The sequence below is a fragment of the Eublepharis macularius genome, chromosome 16 (genome assembly GCF_028583425.1).
Source record: "Eublepharis macularius isolate TG4126 chromosome 16, MPM_Emac_v1.0, whole genome shotgun sequence".
NCBI lineage: Eukaryota > Metazoa > Chordata > Lepidosauria > Squamata > Eublepharidae > Eublepharis > Eublepharis macularius.
Window position 1 is genome coordinate 9,747,332 of NC_072805.1, and position 16,025 is coordinate 9,763,356.

General features: G+C 40.6%; 1 protein-coding gene across 2 annotated transcripts in view; it reads right to left on the bottom strand.

Annotated features, from left to right (window-relative positions):
* Positions 1-16,025, bottom strand: part of C16H12orf4 (chromosome 16 C12orf4 homolog) — a 43,935-nt gene that overhangs the window by 25,373 nt on the left and 2,537 nt on the right. For both annotated transcript variants that reach the window (XM_055000791.1, XM_055000792.1), the window contains exons 3-9: positions 15,868-16,013; positions 14,553-14,734; positions 13,818-13,917; positions 13,627-13,745; positions 5,235-5,341; positions 3,953-4,150; positions 3,498-3,626 (exon numbers count right to left, since the gene is read on the bottom strand). In XM_055000791.1, the coding sequence (XP_054856766.1) occupies positions 3,498-3,626; positions 3,953-4,150; positions 5,235-5,341; positions 13,627-13,745; positions 13,818-13,917; positions 14,553-14,734; positions 15,868-16,013 (981 nt within the window). The remainder of the gene's footprint in view (positions 1-3,497; positions 3,627-3,952; positions 4,151-5,234; positions 5,342-13,626; positions 13,746-13,817; positions 13,918-14,552; positions 14,735-15,867; positions 16,014-16,025) is intronic.

The following is a 16,025-nucleotide window of genomic DNA, read 5'->3' on the forward strand; positions in this document are numbered from 1 at the left end:
TGGGTGGCTCTGTTGGTCTGCAGTAGAACAGCAGGATTTGAATCCAGTGGCACTTTAAAAGTTAACAAGATTTTCAGGGTATAAGCTTTCAAGGATACACCTAAACAAGCATCAAGCATCCTTGTTTAGGTGTCTACATTGTCGAGGTGTCTACAAAGTAGGAGACAAAGCAGAATCAAACACTGTTGCAAAATTTGAACAAGGATCATGAAATGAAGCAGGAGAGCTTGTTCATTGCTACTGCATGTTTCAGGCAACCAAAAAGACAATTACGTATGTGGAAATCACTGGGTGGCCAATACAGGAACCAAACAGATTACAGAAGCAGAAGATGGAGAAGCTCTATTGTAATGATTTTAAGTAAATGTGTGTATGGGTCTTTAAATGCTTGGTGTACAGATGAAGAGTAGGGGTGAAAGAGAGGGATGAGTGAGTGAGATGATTGGTTGATGACTGAGAGTGTGGGTGGAGTGAAGGCAGTTTTAGACTGAGAGTGGAGAAAAAAGATTCAGTCAGGGCAAGAGAGGCAAGCTGTGTGCAGCCTTAGCATGTTTAAGCAGTTCTGAGAGAAATATGACCTGTGTGGAAACCTGAACTGTGTGTTTGTGAAAGAACATTCAGTCAGGGAAAAGCAGGCAAACTGTGTGTGTGCCTGAGAAAAGGTCTTACTTGTAATTGGAAGAGAAATCAGTATCAAAAGCAGGCAATCTGTGTGTGAAGCCTTAGAGAAGATCTGTGTGACTGGGTTTAAGTAAAGTAACTTTAAGAACTGAGAACTATTCTTTGGAAACCATCAAGTTTTAGAAAGAATATGAAACTGATACGCTTCTTATAAGAATAAAAGTGTTTTTTTTCATATCCCAGAGTATCTGTCGTTCCTATATCCCATTCCTTTCCTCAGGGCCACATAGTACCACAAAAAAGCCTGACCCTTGAGCACGTTACTAAAAGGAGAAATTTAAGTTATTCTGGAATTTAATTTCTGGTGGCAGCACTCTATCAAGAGGGGCAAGAATAAAAAGGCTTAAAGACCAAATCTACCCAAGAGAAAGAAAGGGTTGTAACATCTATTCTCTCTGCTAAAACCAGACCAGGGGCTGATTGTGATAAGGCCATGAATTGTTAGTATCAAAAATTAGAATAAAGCTGAAGCAAAACTCTAAAAGAATCATAGTTCCAAAATATAATCTAAATAGTATTCCTGAAGAATTGAAAGACCATGTAAAGGATAGATCTGCATTACTAAGTATAATTGATCAGGAACCAGAAGAACTATGGGCTGAAACCAAAGATATTATCAAGGAAGAATGTGCAAAGACTATTCCTGTAGCCAAAAGAAAGGAGAAGCCTAGATGGATATCTGATGAAACTCTTAAAACTGCTAAGGATAGACGACAAGCAAAAGTAAAAAGTGACAGAAATACTATCAGAACTCTAAATGTAGCTTTTCAGCGACATGCACGCAGAGACAAAGAAATCTATTATAATAACCAGTGGAAACAACAAAAAAGGAAGAACAAGAGATATGTTCCACAAGATTCAGGAAATCAAAAGGAAATTCAAGCCATGGCTAGGAATCCAATATCAACATGGAAATAAAGTATCCTATCAGGACAGAATAAAGGAAGGATGGAAACAATATTTACACTGAAGAACAGATCTGAAGAAGTGAACTGTGACTCATGAAAGCTTATATTTTACCACAGATTTTGTTAGTCTTATAGGTGCTACTGGACTCTTGTGTCAAGTTCTGCCGTGCTGGGGACATGTAGCCTGTGCGACGCCATATTAATTTCTGTAGTTGTTTAGTCTCTCTCCCCTCTAGGTTCCTGCAAGTACATTTCCATGGGAGAGGATGCTGTGTCTTATCTGTTCCTTTCGAAGACGACCTTGATGAACATGCGTTCCCACAGAGAAGCTGCCTGCTATGTGAACTCTGGGGGGAGGCTGGGATCTGAGACTCTGAAGTGTAACAACTCTCATTTTGTAACTCATTCCTAACAAAGCTTTGCTCAGCCAGGATCTGCTTGGTCCTGGAGTGTGGACACCTGGGCCTGAATGCTGTCTTTCAAATAAAACCTTTTGAAATCAAAAGACCTTGTCTTCTTGCAGAAGGGAGGAAGGCAGACTCTAGCCAAATGGAATGCCATAGCCTGACATCTTGCTCTTTTTTACTGCTACAGACAGACTAACACTGCTACCCATCTTGATCCATCTCCACTGAAAGTTTGTGATATAAGTTAACTGTCCTTTTCTCACATTCACAGTGTGTGCTTTGGTATTTCTGGTTTTGACCACTGGTTTATGCCTGGTTGTTCTTTTTAGCGTATAGCATTTGAGATGCTTTATAAAAGCATAACTATTATTGTTACCCTGGCCTCTTAGGCACAAAAGCGCACACTCCCAATAAACCAAACTGCTACATAACAACCTTCACAAACCATCTGTCTCTCGAATGCAGCTTGAACCAACTAACAGAAACAAGACGGATTGAGACTAATCCAGAAAATTACGACATGCTTTTGGCACCCAGAAGCAACCCACTGAAACGATAAGAACTTTAGTGACACAATGCACCTCACCACCTTAGCTGTTTAAAGTATTAACAGGGCTGCTCTCTCCACACAAAAGAGCTTTTCTTGAACTTACAATAATGAACACCACCTGCCATAAATAGATTACAAATGTAACAAAAAACCCTATCATCATCAATACTGCAAACAGCAGCAGCAGATAAAAGAGGACAGAAGAAACCGACTCAAGCAAATGACATGTTAGGAGGACATAAAACCTCAGAGCACGTAAACAAAGAGCCAGAAAAATGGCTATGAAAAGAGTTTTATGGTGGCACCTAAAAAGTCAGCTAGTTAGGTGTCACAGGTGAACTACTGTGAATCATTACCAAGGTGCCACCACAAAAAAGGCCCTCTCCCTGGTTTCTCACAGAGTTGAGCCCTTAATGCTATTTTTTGCTGATAAGCAGGTTCATAATCAAGTAGGCAGTCCTTCAGACTGGACAAATATCCTGGACCCAGAGCATCTAGGGTTTGAAAGGTAAGAACTGGCATTCTGGACTGTGCTCAGAAGCAAACTGATAGCCAGTAAGTATCTTTTAAGAAAGGAGCAAGAGGGATCAAAGGGAGTCTCTCTTTCCAGAGAGGGAAAGGATAGAGGTGAATGGATGCCAGGAGTGCAGCTGCAAACCATGCATAGATTTATGCCAGCACACCAAAAAAAATTACTCGGAATGCTGCTGTATTTATCAATTCTTGGGAGATCTTGAGTGCCACTTCCTAATAACGGACTCAGAACCACCAGTGTCTGAGCTACAGAAAATGTATGAATTAATTTCCAGTTTCTAAGAAGCTATACAGCACTAATGGGCCTTCAGATCTAAAGATTACACATTCTTATCTTACCAGCCAATTGGAAAGCTCTCTCACCAAATCACACATTCATTCAATGCTTCAAGGATAGCAATTCCAACCCTTACTGACCATACAGTCTCTTCGATTTACTGCTACGTTGTGCCCGGGCATAAAGGACAACCTGTTGGACAACTTCAAGCTGCTCCTGAATCCCTGGAAAGTGAAAGTCTGTACACTCCTGGCAAACAGTTGCAAAATCTGAAACAAAAAGAAAGGCTGCTGTTCTTAGCAAGGCAGGAAAAGCCACGTCAGGGCTGTACCACTTAAAACCGCAGATTGGGTCTCATGTGACTGAATGTTCCTCATACCCCCCCCCCTTGAAGTTATCTGAACATGGGGAGCTAGAATGAATTCAGTGCCACCAAGAAAGGGGCAGGCATTTTAAGCTCTTTCATTACTGTTTTAGGTAATGGGCATAAACCAAAGTAAAATTTACCTTATTGTACAGAATGGGCAAAGGGGGTTTCTAGAATAACTTGTGCAACTCAGTGACAGCAAATACCATTCTAACAAGGAGGTCCTACCTCTTTTAATCCCACTGTATGAACTAATGCGATTATCTACTAAGAGGACCAGGCCACAAAGAGAAGTGGAGTAAAGAGACAGGGCCGTTTGAAGCCGGTGCAGTTTGACGCCACTTCGATGACTGCGCTTGTGCTTGCAGAAGTCCAACATATCTGCCCGCAGTAGTCTCAGGTTGTGCATGGTTTTCAGTTGTGCTCCTGGGTAGAGAAAAAACAAGGCAGACGGATCAAAAAGAGCTGAAAATTGTCACTTGGGGTGTATTGCCTGTCCCCCTCCTCCCACAGCAAACTTGTAATTTGACCTTCTAACAGAGGAGCTTTTCCTCAGACCTTTTGGACCTGCTTTACCCCTGAGCTCAAGGGAAAGAAGCCTTGGTAATCCAGATCAAAGCAGCTGAAATTATCCTTCACTACTAGAATTTCATCCATCCCAACATATGTTGGCTATCATCCAGTCAACCCCCAATGCAAAGCTTGTGGATTCTTCCTGCAACCCCGCCCCTGCCCCTAACAGTAGCTTTAGACCACTAGAAAGATGACTCCTGGGGTTGCAGGACCCTCCTGGATGAAAAAGCTGCATACCTATGGGACCGCTTCCCTCCTTATGCTCCTCCACAGCAGCTTTGCTCTTCCAAACACGATCTCCTGCAGGTGCCACCCTGCACATCGGTGAAATCAACAGCAGCCCGTACATGGGGTGTCTCTGTGGTGGCCCCCAACCTGTGGAATGGCCTGCCTGAGGAGGTCAGGAGAGCCCCCCACTCCCCTGGCTTTCCACAAATGGTGCAAAACTGAATTATTCAAAAAGGCTTTTACTTAGATAGGAGGGCTGTATTGTAGGCAGGGCATCTCAGATGATCCGCTAATGAGTTAGGAGGAACCATAGACCTCATCACTATATTGTACTGGATTCCTAATAATGCTATATCTTTGTAAACTTGTATCTATTTACCCTTTGGCATAGTTTATGGAAATGTTCCCGATATTGACTGTACTAATCCCACACTGTATAATCCATCTTGAGTCTCAATGAGAAAGGCAGACTATAAATGACATTAATCGATCAATCAATAAAGTAAGTCAGGAGGACTGCAGTCAGGAGAGGTAAGGGGAGGTGAAATCACTCCCTCTTCACCTTGATGGTGGGGCATCAGCTTTTGTCTAGTTATGAGGGACCAAGAAACAGAGTACCATGAGGACTAACCAGATCCTACCTAGAGAAACAGTGGTGGTGAGAATAGGGTCTCCCTTTGAGAAGGCAGACGTTCAGCATTTCACTTACCCAGATGAATTGTGAAGCTTTCTTCCAACTGCCTCTGGTCTTCAAAAAGTCTTCCGTTCCCTTCTACAGATTCCCTCCACTGATTAGGCTGAACCTTTATTTCATCACTAAGGCAGACAAAGAAGTAAAACAACAGGTTGTTTCCTATTACTGTTGCATCTCCTATCTGTATTAATGGAGAACTGAGACTTTTTTTTTTGTGCCTAAACTATGATCCTTTCAACGGTTGGGGGAAAAGGCAGAATTAAGATCTAGCTGGAGGCTTGATCAAATTAGCAGATCTAGAAAGCCTGTATAATAAAGGGGGAGGGGGAGGTATTTTTTATTTTGTATGTTTTCATTCCAATCTGTTCCAGAATGCAGCGGCACATGTCCTTACCGGAACGCCAATTCGAGTGCACATTCATCCTGTGCTGTGCCAGCTGCACTGACTCCCAGTAGAGTTCCGGATCCAGTTCAAGGTGTTAACCTTGGTGTTTAAAGCCCTTCATGGACTGGGACCTGCATACCTGTGGGACCGCCTCTTCCATCACGTCCCATACAGGGTGTTGCGCTCTGCAGACAAGCAACTCCTGGTGGTCCCTGGCTCGAAGGACATCTGTCTGGCCTCAACCAGGGCCAGGGCTTTTTCCTGGCCATGACCTGGTGGAACGCTCTCCCGCTGGAGATCCAGGCCCTGCGGGACCTGTTACAGTTTCGCAGGGCCTGTAAAACGGAGATGTTCCCCCAGGCCTTCGGCTGAGTGCCAGCGGGTGTCCTCCTTCTTCCATCTAAGACCATCACTTCTCCTGGGGCGGCCCTCGGCCATCTGCTATGCCTGTATACGGACTCCCAATATTTGTTTAAATAGCAGAAACTGAACCGTAAGCAAAGCATGAGAATCTAAGCTAAGGTGAGGGTGATGGCAGCTCAGGCAGAGATCTCCTTCAAGCATCAACTTTCTGAAAATTTTCAGCAGGTTCCTGATCTGTAATACATCTGTAATCTCTGTTTTCTTAGGGTATGGCAGAGAAACAATCCAGTTTCTCCTACAGCCTTTATGTCTATAGATCTGGAGTGTGCGCGCGCACGCACACAAATCCTAGTTCTTACCCACCCTAAAACACAATCCCTATGATCCTTTTGGGGGATCCTGTGTGCGTATCTGCAGGCAAAGTCATGGGCAGCTCAACCCACACCAGTGGAGTCCTAGCATTAAGCACAAGCAGCACTCTGCAAACCTCAGTAGATTTTGTTTGCTCTGAAGAAACTAGATCTAGCCTTCACTGCAGTACGTGGCCTTGCCAGGTTGGTTTGGATCTACGGGACTTAAATTTTCTTTCTTATAGGCATAAGAGAAACGTTTGGGGTTTAGCTGCTAGGCTTTCCCCCTCTTCACTTACAAGAAGGCAGTGTGGTATAGTGATTAGGGTGACAGACTAGGATATGGGCAACCCAGTTTCAATTCCCCACTCTGCTACAGAAGCTCGTTGGGTGACCCTGGTTCAGTCACAACCTCTCAGCCTAACCTACCTTACAGGTTTTTTTTTTTTAATTATAACAATTTTTATTGGGTAGGTCAACATATATATACATTAATACATTCCAATTTTTTCATTCCCTCAAATATTTATTATGTGTCCCCACCCCTCTTCCCCTTTCTTATATCGACTTCCAACAGCGCTAGAACCATTCTATTTCTTATCCTTAACTCTAGTTTTACTTCTCATCCCTATCATCAAAGGTAAAGTCTATACATATCTATTTTTTTAACACTTCTCAAAAATCAACAATTTTCCCCTTACATCCAATTTATTTTCCAGATAGTCTTTCAATTTCTGCCAGTCTTCTTGAAATTCTTTTAAGTTTTGCTCTCTCAGTTTCCTCGTCATTTTATCCATCTCTGCCATGTATAACAGTTTTTGTATCCATTCTTCGATTTCTGGTATCTTCTCTTGCTTCCAGTATTGTGCATACAACATTCTTGCTGCCACTATCCTATAAAATAGCAATGTTCTATCTCTTACATTAATCTTTTCCATATTTAAACCTAACAGCTCCGGACTTTTAGTCAAATTGCCCTTCAAGATTAGCAACATTTTCTCATATATCTTAGCCCAAAAAGATTTAGCTTTCTCACATGTCCACCACATATGATAAAAAGAACCTTCATGTTGTTTACATTTCCAACAATTATTTGACATATCTTTACTCATATTAGCTATTTTCTTCGGTGTCAAGTACCATCTATATAACATTTTATAACAATTTTCCTTTAAGTTGACACATGTTGGTATTTTCAATGTATTTTTCCACATATATTCCCAGGCCTCCATTGTAATTTCTCTATTGACATTTATCGCCCATTTCACCATCTGAGTCTTAACTATTTCATCTTCTGTATACTATTTCAGTAATAGTTTATACAACTTAGATATCATTTTCTCTCCACCTCCGAACAGAAGATCCTCTAACTCCGAGTTCTTATTCTTAAAGCCCACCTTTCTTTTGTCAACTTCAAATAAATCAATAATTTGTCTATATTGCAACCAACCGTATTTAAATGGAAGGTCTTCTTGTCTCTTCATTTTATAAGTGTTTCCATCCGCCACCAATAAGTCTTTATAAGTTATCCATTCTTCTCCCTTATATTCAGTTCATGGGTTTATCACTTCTGCTGGAGCTATCCACATTGGCCTTTTCTCCCCTACAATTTTTTTATATTTTTGCCAGATCATGAATACATTCTTTCTCACATAATGATGTTGGAACATACCATCTACTTTATGCTTATCATACCATAAGTACGCATGCCACCCATATACATTATTAAAACCCTCCAGAGCTAACAAGTTTTTGATTAGATAAATTAGCCCAATCTTTCATCCACATTAAACATATTGCATCACGGTAAAGCTTCAAATTTGGTAATTGTAGTCCACCCCTTTCTTTAGCATCACACAAAACCTTCATCTTCACTCTTGGTTTTTTCCCTGCCCAGACAAAATGTGAAATCTTCTTTTGCCACTTATCAAATTGTTTCTTCTCTTTTACAATTGGGATAGTTGGTAACAAAAACATCACCCTAGGTAACACGTTCATCTTAACAACTGATATCCACCCCATTAGTGATAAATTTAGTCTATTCTATTTCACCATGTCTTTTTCTATTTGTATCCATAACTTTTCATAATTATTTTTAAACACATCTATATTTTTCATTGTAAGGTCTATTCCCAAATATTTTCTTTTTTGGACCACCTCACACTTTACCGTGTCCATTAGTTCCTTCTGCCTTTTCTTGATCATATTCTTACAGAGCAATTTCGACTTTGATTTGTTAATATAAAATCCTGCCAGTTCTCCAAATTCTTTAATTTTTTCTATTAATACTGGTAATGTCTGGATTGGATCTTCCACTATAAACATCACATTGTCTGCAAATGCTCTGAATTTGAAAGAGAAGCCTCTCAGCCTTATACCTCTGATACTTTCATCTTCTCTTATTTGTCTTAACAATATCTCCAATACCATAACAAACAGTAAAGGTGAAAGCAGGCATCCTTGTCTCGTGCCTTTTCTTACTTCAAAGTTTTCTGTCAAATCGCTGTTTATACATAATGTTGCTTTCTGATCCTTGTATATTACTTTAACAGCATTTATAAATTCTTGTCCTAAATCCATTTTCTCCATTGTCTGGAACATAAAATCCCAATTCAAATTATCAAAGGCCTTCTCTGCATCCGCAAAGAAGAACCCTACCTCCTTATCTATACGTGTGTCATAACATTCAATGGCATCTAGCATAACTCTCAGATTGTCTCTAATTTGCCTGTTAGGTAAGAAACCTGCTTGCTCTTCGCCCACAAACTCTGTCAAGAATCTTTTCAGCCTTTCCGCCAAAATTTTGGCAAAGATTTTATAGTCATTATTCAACGGAGATATAGGTCTATAATTTTTGACATCCGTTAAATCTTGAACCTCCTTCGGAATCAATGAAATATTCGCTTCATTCCACGTTTTTGGCATTTCCTTTTTCTTCATTATCTCATTCATCAACTTTTGTAGTACTTGCACCAGCTCTTTTTTCATTATTTTATAAAATTTTGCTGATATTCCATCTGGACCTGGTGCTTTCCCCTCCTTCGTTGAATCTATAGCGTCTAAAATTTCCTTTTCTGTAACTGAAGCATTTAATATTTCTCTCATTGTCTCTGAAATTTTAGGTAGTTTTAACTTCTGTAAATATTCATCTATTGCCTCTGAGTTTATTGTCTTTTTCTGGAATAAGAAAGCATAGTATTTATAGAATGCTCTTTTTATACCTCTGTGATCTATTACTTCTTTCCCCTGTTCCACAATTTTAACAATTATTATCTTCTCCCTTTTTTTCTTCAATTGCCAAGCTAAATACTTTCCTGGCTTATTAGATCCTTCAAAATATTTTTGTTGCAGGCTCTTTAAATTCCATTCCAATTCTTTATTCATAAAAGCCTTCAGCTGCTCCTGTAATATCTTTACTTTTTGTATCAGTCTTTTCTTTCCTGATTTCTTTTTTATTTCTTGTTCTTTTTGTTTTATTTTGTCCTGGATCTCCTGAATCTATTTTTCTCTTCTCTTCTTTGCTGTTCAAGGTAATCAAATTTCCTCTCATCACTGCTTTATAGGCATCCCAAACCGTACTTGTTGATACTTCTTGACTCATGTTGAATTGGAAAAAAACCTTCATCTCTCTTTGTATGAATTTCAGATTCTCCTGATTTTGAATAAGATCTTCATTCAGTCTCCATCTAAATTTTTTCTTCCCTGTCAAAATTCCCCATATTATCGGATTATGGTCTGAACTTATTCTTGGCATTATTTCAATTTTCTTTGTTAAGAGACTTAAATCCTTCGTTGCCCAAATCATGTCAATTCTGGAAAAAGATTGATGTCTTACCGAGTAATATGTAAAGTCCTTTATTTCCAAATTATACTTTCTCCATAGATCCTCTAAGTTCTCCTGTTTTGTCACTTCAAAAAACGATTAGGTAACTTCCCTGTTTTACTTTGCTTTGTCTTCATTTGTTTGTCCATCTCCAGATTAACAACTCCATTAAAATCTCCCACCATAATAGTTTGTTCAAATGAGTATTCGTCCAATTCTTGTATTAGCTTTTGGAAAAATTCTTCTTTAGCTCCATTTGGAGCATATATTACTAAGACCAAAGTCCTTTTGCCATTCAACTTTACTTCTATTGCCAGATATCTTCCATCTTTGTCCTTGAAAATTAACTTTGGATTCAATTCTTCCTTTACATATAATACAATTCCTTTTTTCTTCTGTTTTGCTGATGCCCAAAATTCTTCCCTTATAATTCATTTTTTTTTAATTTAATATCTTTTTCTTTAATATGAATTTCTTGTAAGCATATAATATTACATTTTTGTTTTTTCAGCCAATAAAAAACTAGCTTACGTTTCTGTGGTGAATTATTATTATAATCATATTATTCCTGTTCAGCTCTGGGAAAGTCTTTTTGATTTTTGAGTAAGAACATTGTCATTTCATGTCTTGACTTGATCGTAATTTTCTCCGTTTAATATTGGAAGCTCAATCCTTCAGGTATTTCCCACCTATACCTGATCTCCTTTCCCCTCAATTTCTCCGTCAGTTCCCTATACTTCTTCCTCTCTTGGAGTACTTTTCTTGTTATTTCTTTCATGATTTGAACTCTGCCCCCTTCCATCACCAAGGGATTTTTAAAATGCTCTCTCAAAATTTCTTCTTTGATTCTTCTTGCTGTAAAAAATACCATCACATCTCTAGGTAGATTCTTCTGTCTTGCATAGCTAGAGTTTACTCTGTACATCAAATCAATACTTGCTTCAATTTCTTCTGGTTGCTTGTCTAAAAATTCTGCCAGTATGGCAATCATCTGTTCTTGCACATCCTGCTCTTTAATTTCAGGGACCACCCTAAATCTTAACTGATTTTCAGCCACTTTGCATTCCATCGTTACTATTCGGTCTTGAAGTTTTTGGCATTTTTCCTTGGTCTTCTGCTCCACCCCTTGAACTACTTGTTTTGTTGCTTGCATTTCGTTTTCCACCTCATCTATGCTCTTAGTTAGTTCTGCCACCTCTGCCTTTATTAAGTCTTTCACATTCTTAGAGAAATTTTCTTCCAACTTTTGGATAGATTGGGATATTTCTTTAGTGCTTTCCAGCACCTTCTTCTCTAATGATTCTAAAGCATTCTGCCATTCCAGTCTGTCTTTATCTGCTTTCTTCATACTTGGACTGGCTTTCGTTCCCCCCCACGTATCTGCTCTCTTCCTGAGCTTCGTTTTTAAAAAAATTTCTCAGGTTATTAGAGAGATAGCAAAATTTACCTTCTTTCTGTCCGTTTGGGTTGTTCGCGCTGCTTCTTAAGCTCCAAGATGTTTAAATTCAATTACAGAAGCCCGGATTCTGGTATCCTTATGTCTGTTTGACTCAGAGAGCTCTGTAGAGATTTTAGCTTGCCCTTCTCCAAGGGGACCTCAAGACACCAGAGGAAATCCTTTATTCAGAACCTCCCCTGATGCCAAGATCACTCACTCTCAGGGTCTCGTTGAGTTCTTGCCCCTTCCCTTCCTGGAAAGAGGTGGCAGCTGGCAATTGGAATGCCTAGCCTGCCCCAGCAGTAGCTCTTGATCGCCCAGCTCCCCGGGCAACGTCAGGTAGCCATCATTTCCAGACCGGAAATCCACCTACCTTACAGGGTTGTTCTTCCTCAATGACTGAGCACTTGCCTTCAGTTTTGTCACTGCTGCTAGCAACATCCCCAGCTGCCCGGCAGCTTTACCCTGGCAGCAGCAGTGATGACTCTTCCAGCCAACCCACAGCTTCACCTCCATGGCAGGGGGCCCTACCAGGCCTCTAGTTGTCACAGCTTTCCTCGTTGCTAGGCCTGCCTCTGAGGTAAATGTTCTTTCTCCTCCCCTCTTCTTCCTTATGCACCCACTGATAACAACCAATTGTACTTGTGCAGTGAGCTGTTCTAGGTTTTTGGCTTTATTTTGTAGGCCTCCCTTTTTAGTTTTCAGTTTTTTCTGCAACCCGGACCCGGGTTGCGGGGGTGAGGATTCCACAATTTTGGAGAAAAATCTCCTTTATGTCAAGGTGGCCCCAATCCATGGATTTAAGTATCCGCAGGTCAGAACCACTTGGCTATTATCATATAAGATACCCAAGCATCATGGCTGAGGTCACAGTCCAAACCAAAAATTGGGGAGATTTGATGGAAGCTGTAGCTCTTAAGGCTGCATTCAGTAGCCCATTTGTTAAGCCCATATTATGGCGGAATCTTGCCTAAGGGAACCAGGCAATTAGCCAATGTTGACTAAAGGGAACCTCCACGTTCAGAACCAGTACATCTCCAGATACCACTGTTCAGGAGATGGCCTCAGCCTCTATGTCATGCTTGTTGGTCCTCCATGGCAACTGCTGTCCACTGCATCCAACAAGATGCTAGGCGGACCACTGTCTGGTCTGGCAGAGCTTTTCTTATGTTTTAACTGAAAACGAATGGGTCCCTGGACTACAGAAATATTCTCCGCTCCCAAATGGGATCAGCAATAACATTTGCTCACAATCTAGACCCGGCAATGAGACCTGAGTCTACCAATCTTTTCACAGCAGCCAGTTTCCACATGGATTGCCTTTTGTTGCTCTGTGTGTGTGTGTGTCAATGCTTCAGTCTACCTCAGCCCAATATTTCCCAGCTTTTAAAAGCCAGAACTTTTATTATTTTTTGTCTCCCAAAGAGAGACATACAATTATTTCCACTCAGTCCTGGAATAATGGGCAGCCTTCCTCCTTACAATTTTGGAGCAGCCCAGCTAATCTTTCCTCCCAACACCAAGATGTCCCCATTACCTGGTGAGAGACAGGTACATGCTTTGGGCCACAGTGATGCTCTAAAGATCCCCCTGCACCCTTTAGCTGCAACACAAGCTACGTCTGGGAATCGAAGTGTTCCCTCATTCCTTCCCACAAAATAAGATGGGAAGTAGGGGGGAGATCAATACTGCTGCACAGTTTCACCATTCTAAGAGCCCCAGAGCAGCAGATAGACCCAACAGGGAAGTTTCATTTTTCAAGGTGTACTTCAGTTCCCCTTGGGGCACACAGCTTGGGAATCACCGATGGCTGACCTAGAAAGAGGCAAGATGCTCCTTGCTGGAGCCCTAGAAACAGGCAAGTTCCTGCTGGGATACAAGCAACTGGGATGTCATCCTTCCTGCATTTCTGTCCCCTCTCCCCTTATCCAACTATTTGTTTATGGCCTTTGTTTCAGCAGCTACACTAAGTTAAAAGAACATTTCTATAAACTAAAGACCCAACAACACACACTGTTGTTTGCTTCATTATTAATATACTTAACTACCTGATAGAGCTGTTGGGATTCTTTAAGTCCTCGTGAAGCTTCACCACCCACTCCTGATACTCCTGTTTCTGGATGGTCGTGGTTTGTTTTAGTTCATTGTTCCACTTGTTCTCCAAGACCTAAAAGCAGATTCCAGCTCAGAATATCAACTTAAAACAAGCTAACTATTTTAATCAGGAGCCTGGACTTACCTGCTGGGAATCAAAGTGCTGAGCAGCCAGCATGTTCACATCTTGATCAGTTAGCGACTTCCCCAGTTCCTGCATCACCTTGTCCATTTCAGCTCCTTGCCTAGAAACAAGGACCTCTGGTTTAGTTAGAAATAATCGAGTCTCCTGGATATAACTGCCATTAATCAGATGTACTCCCTAAACTTCCATTATCCAAAATCATATTAAAATGTACAAGTCTCAGCTATAAGAGGAACGTCTACAGAAAAATAATACCAATTTTCCATAGTCTACTTTGAAACGGCAAGCATCAAGTTTGCATGTTCTTTTTAACAGGATAAAAGCTCTTCTAGTTCTACCTGTTCAATAGCAACCCACCCTCAGAGTAAATAACATAATTCAAGAAAATGTCGTATTACGTCAAAATCCAAAGAAATGTGAAAGCAGAGTTCACTCTACAAACATGAAGACGTTTATAGTTGCTACTTGTGAGTACCATTCCCACCCTCACACATAAATGACAAAGAACTGCTTCAAAATCCCCCTTTTTAAAGTAATGGTTTGGATGTCAGCTGATGGGGGAAATCAAGAATTCCATTGGGCTAATGCAAGCCCACTGTGTATGCCTAAGCAACCTGTTGGTTCCTGAACATCTTTGCACATTTCTTACAACACGTATTAGATTATTTTTTTCTATTCTCTGAAATAACATTAGGACAACTGGAAGGTGCCAGATTTTAAACATTTTAAGAATACCTTTCTCTTAATTTTTTCAGCTCTATGTCTCTTTCACTTATTAATTCTGAGATGCTAACAAAATAATTGTGTTCCAGGTTCAAGAGGGTTTCAGAGGCAGGAGAATGGATCAAATCATGATAAACATCTGCAAAGTCTTCATCCCAACTAGGATCTTCAGGCCTTGCATGCTCCAGAGTTGCCTGGAAAGGAATAAAAAGCATTTGGATAAATCCATACATGTGCAGAGATACAGGCCTATTCCATTTGGATAACCTTCCCATATTTGTGTCTGAACCTAATTTGAGAGATGTCCCTTAACTATATCCTAACTTAGCTTTAACATAAGGATGACCACATTTCTCCCCTTCTTTTAAGGGATGTCTGCATTCTGTTGCATGCCAGAGAGACATTTGATTAACCACTGGCTTTGATATTCTGAAATAGAGACTGTCTGTTTTCCTCCTCCTTCCCAGAATGCTTACATGCAACTTGAAAGCAAGTCCACTCAGCACAACCTCTAGTCCTCAAGTCATTCTCTGTAAGATGCAGACCAGGGGCCTTAGCACCGTTTGAAACACGACTCCATTTGAGCAAGTGCCTGGCTTCTCCAACCACTCCCAAATCTACCCTTCCCTTCAGGTTCTTCTCTTTTGGCCCATGCCCTGCTCTGCACCAAGGCTTCAGCCTCCTTGGCTTTATGCTTACTGTTCATGAACATCCCTGCCTCTCAAGATCTGCTCCCTGGCCTCAGCTTGCCCAAGAGTGAGCTTTTGATCCTAGTTCAGCAACAGCTTTCCTTTTCTTCACAGAAGCTGGAACGTTAACGGCTTTGTTTCCCGAACAACTGAATTGTCTATGCTGAGCAAAGAGGACAGAACCTGTCACAAGTCCAGTATCAGCAGACGGGTTTGATTTTTTTAATCCTCATGAGAATCCTGGAAAATAAGCTAGGGTGGCAAATGATTGGCAAAATGGGCTGATGATAACTTAGACTGCATTCACACATTATTACTATATCAATCATTTGCAACTACATTCCCCTGCTTTGTTAAGAATGGCTTTGAACATGAGATCTGGGAAAGAAAGCGTAGGGTGTTGGCCACAGGAAGAAGATGAAAATGAATTCTAATATCAACAGTCACACTATGGGGATTCAAATGTAACAGTGCTGAATGTGGTATTTCTTTTCAGCTCTCGGTGAGACCCTCAAAAAACTCAAGAAAGGTATTTGACTTACGATTTCTAACTGCACTACAAAAAATGTCCTCTAAGGACTGAATTCCAGCCTCATTTCCAGTCTGATCTTCTGTTAACAGTAAGGAGTATTTCTTACCTCTGTATAAGCTCTGGCCCATGCATTTGTCAGACGGTGCAAATCAACTTTGTCAGACTTCACAGCCTCCAGGGCTGCTTCTGCTTCTCTGTCATAATCATTCATGGATTCCTCGTCAATGAATCTATTAAGGGATTCTTTTAAATCTGTGACAATGA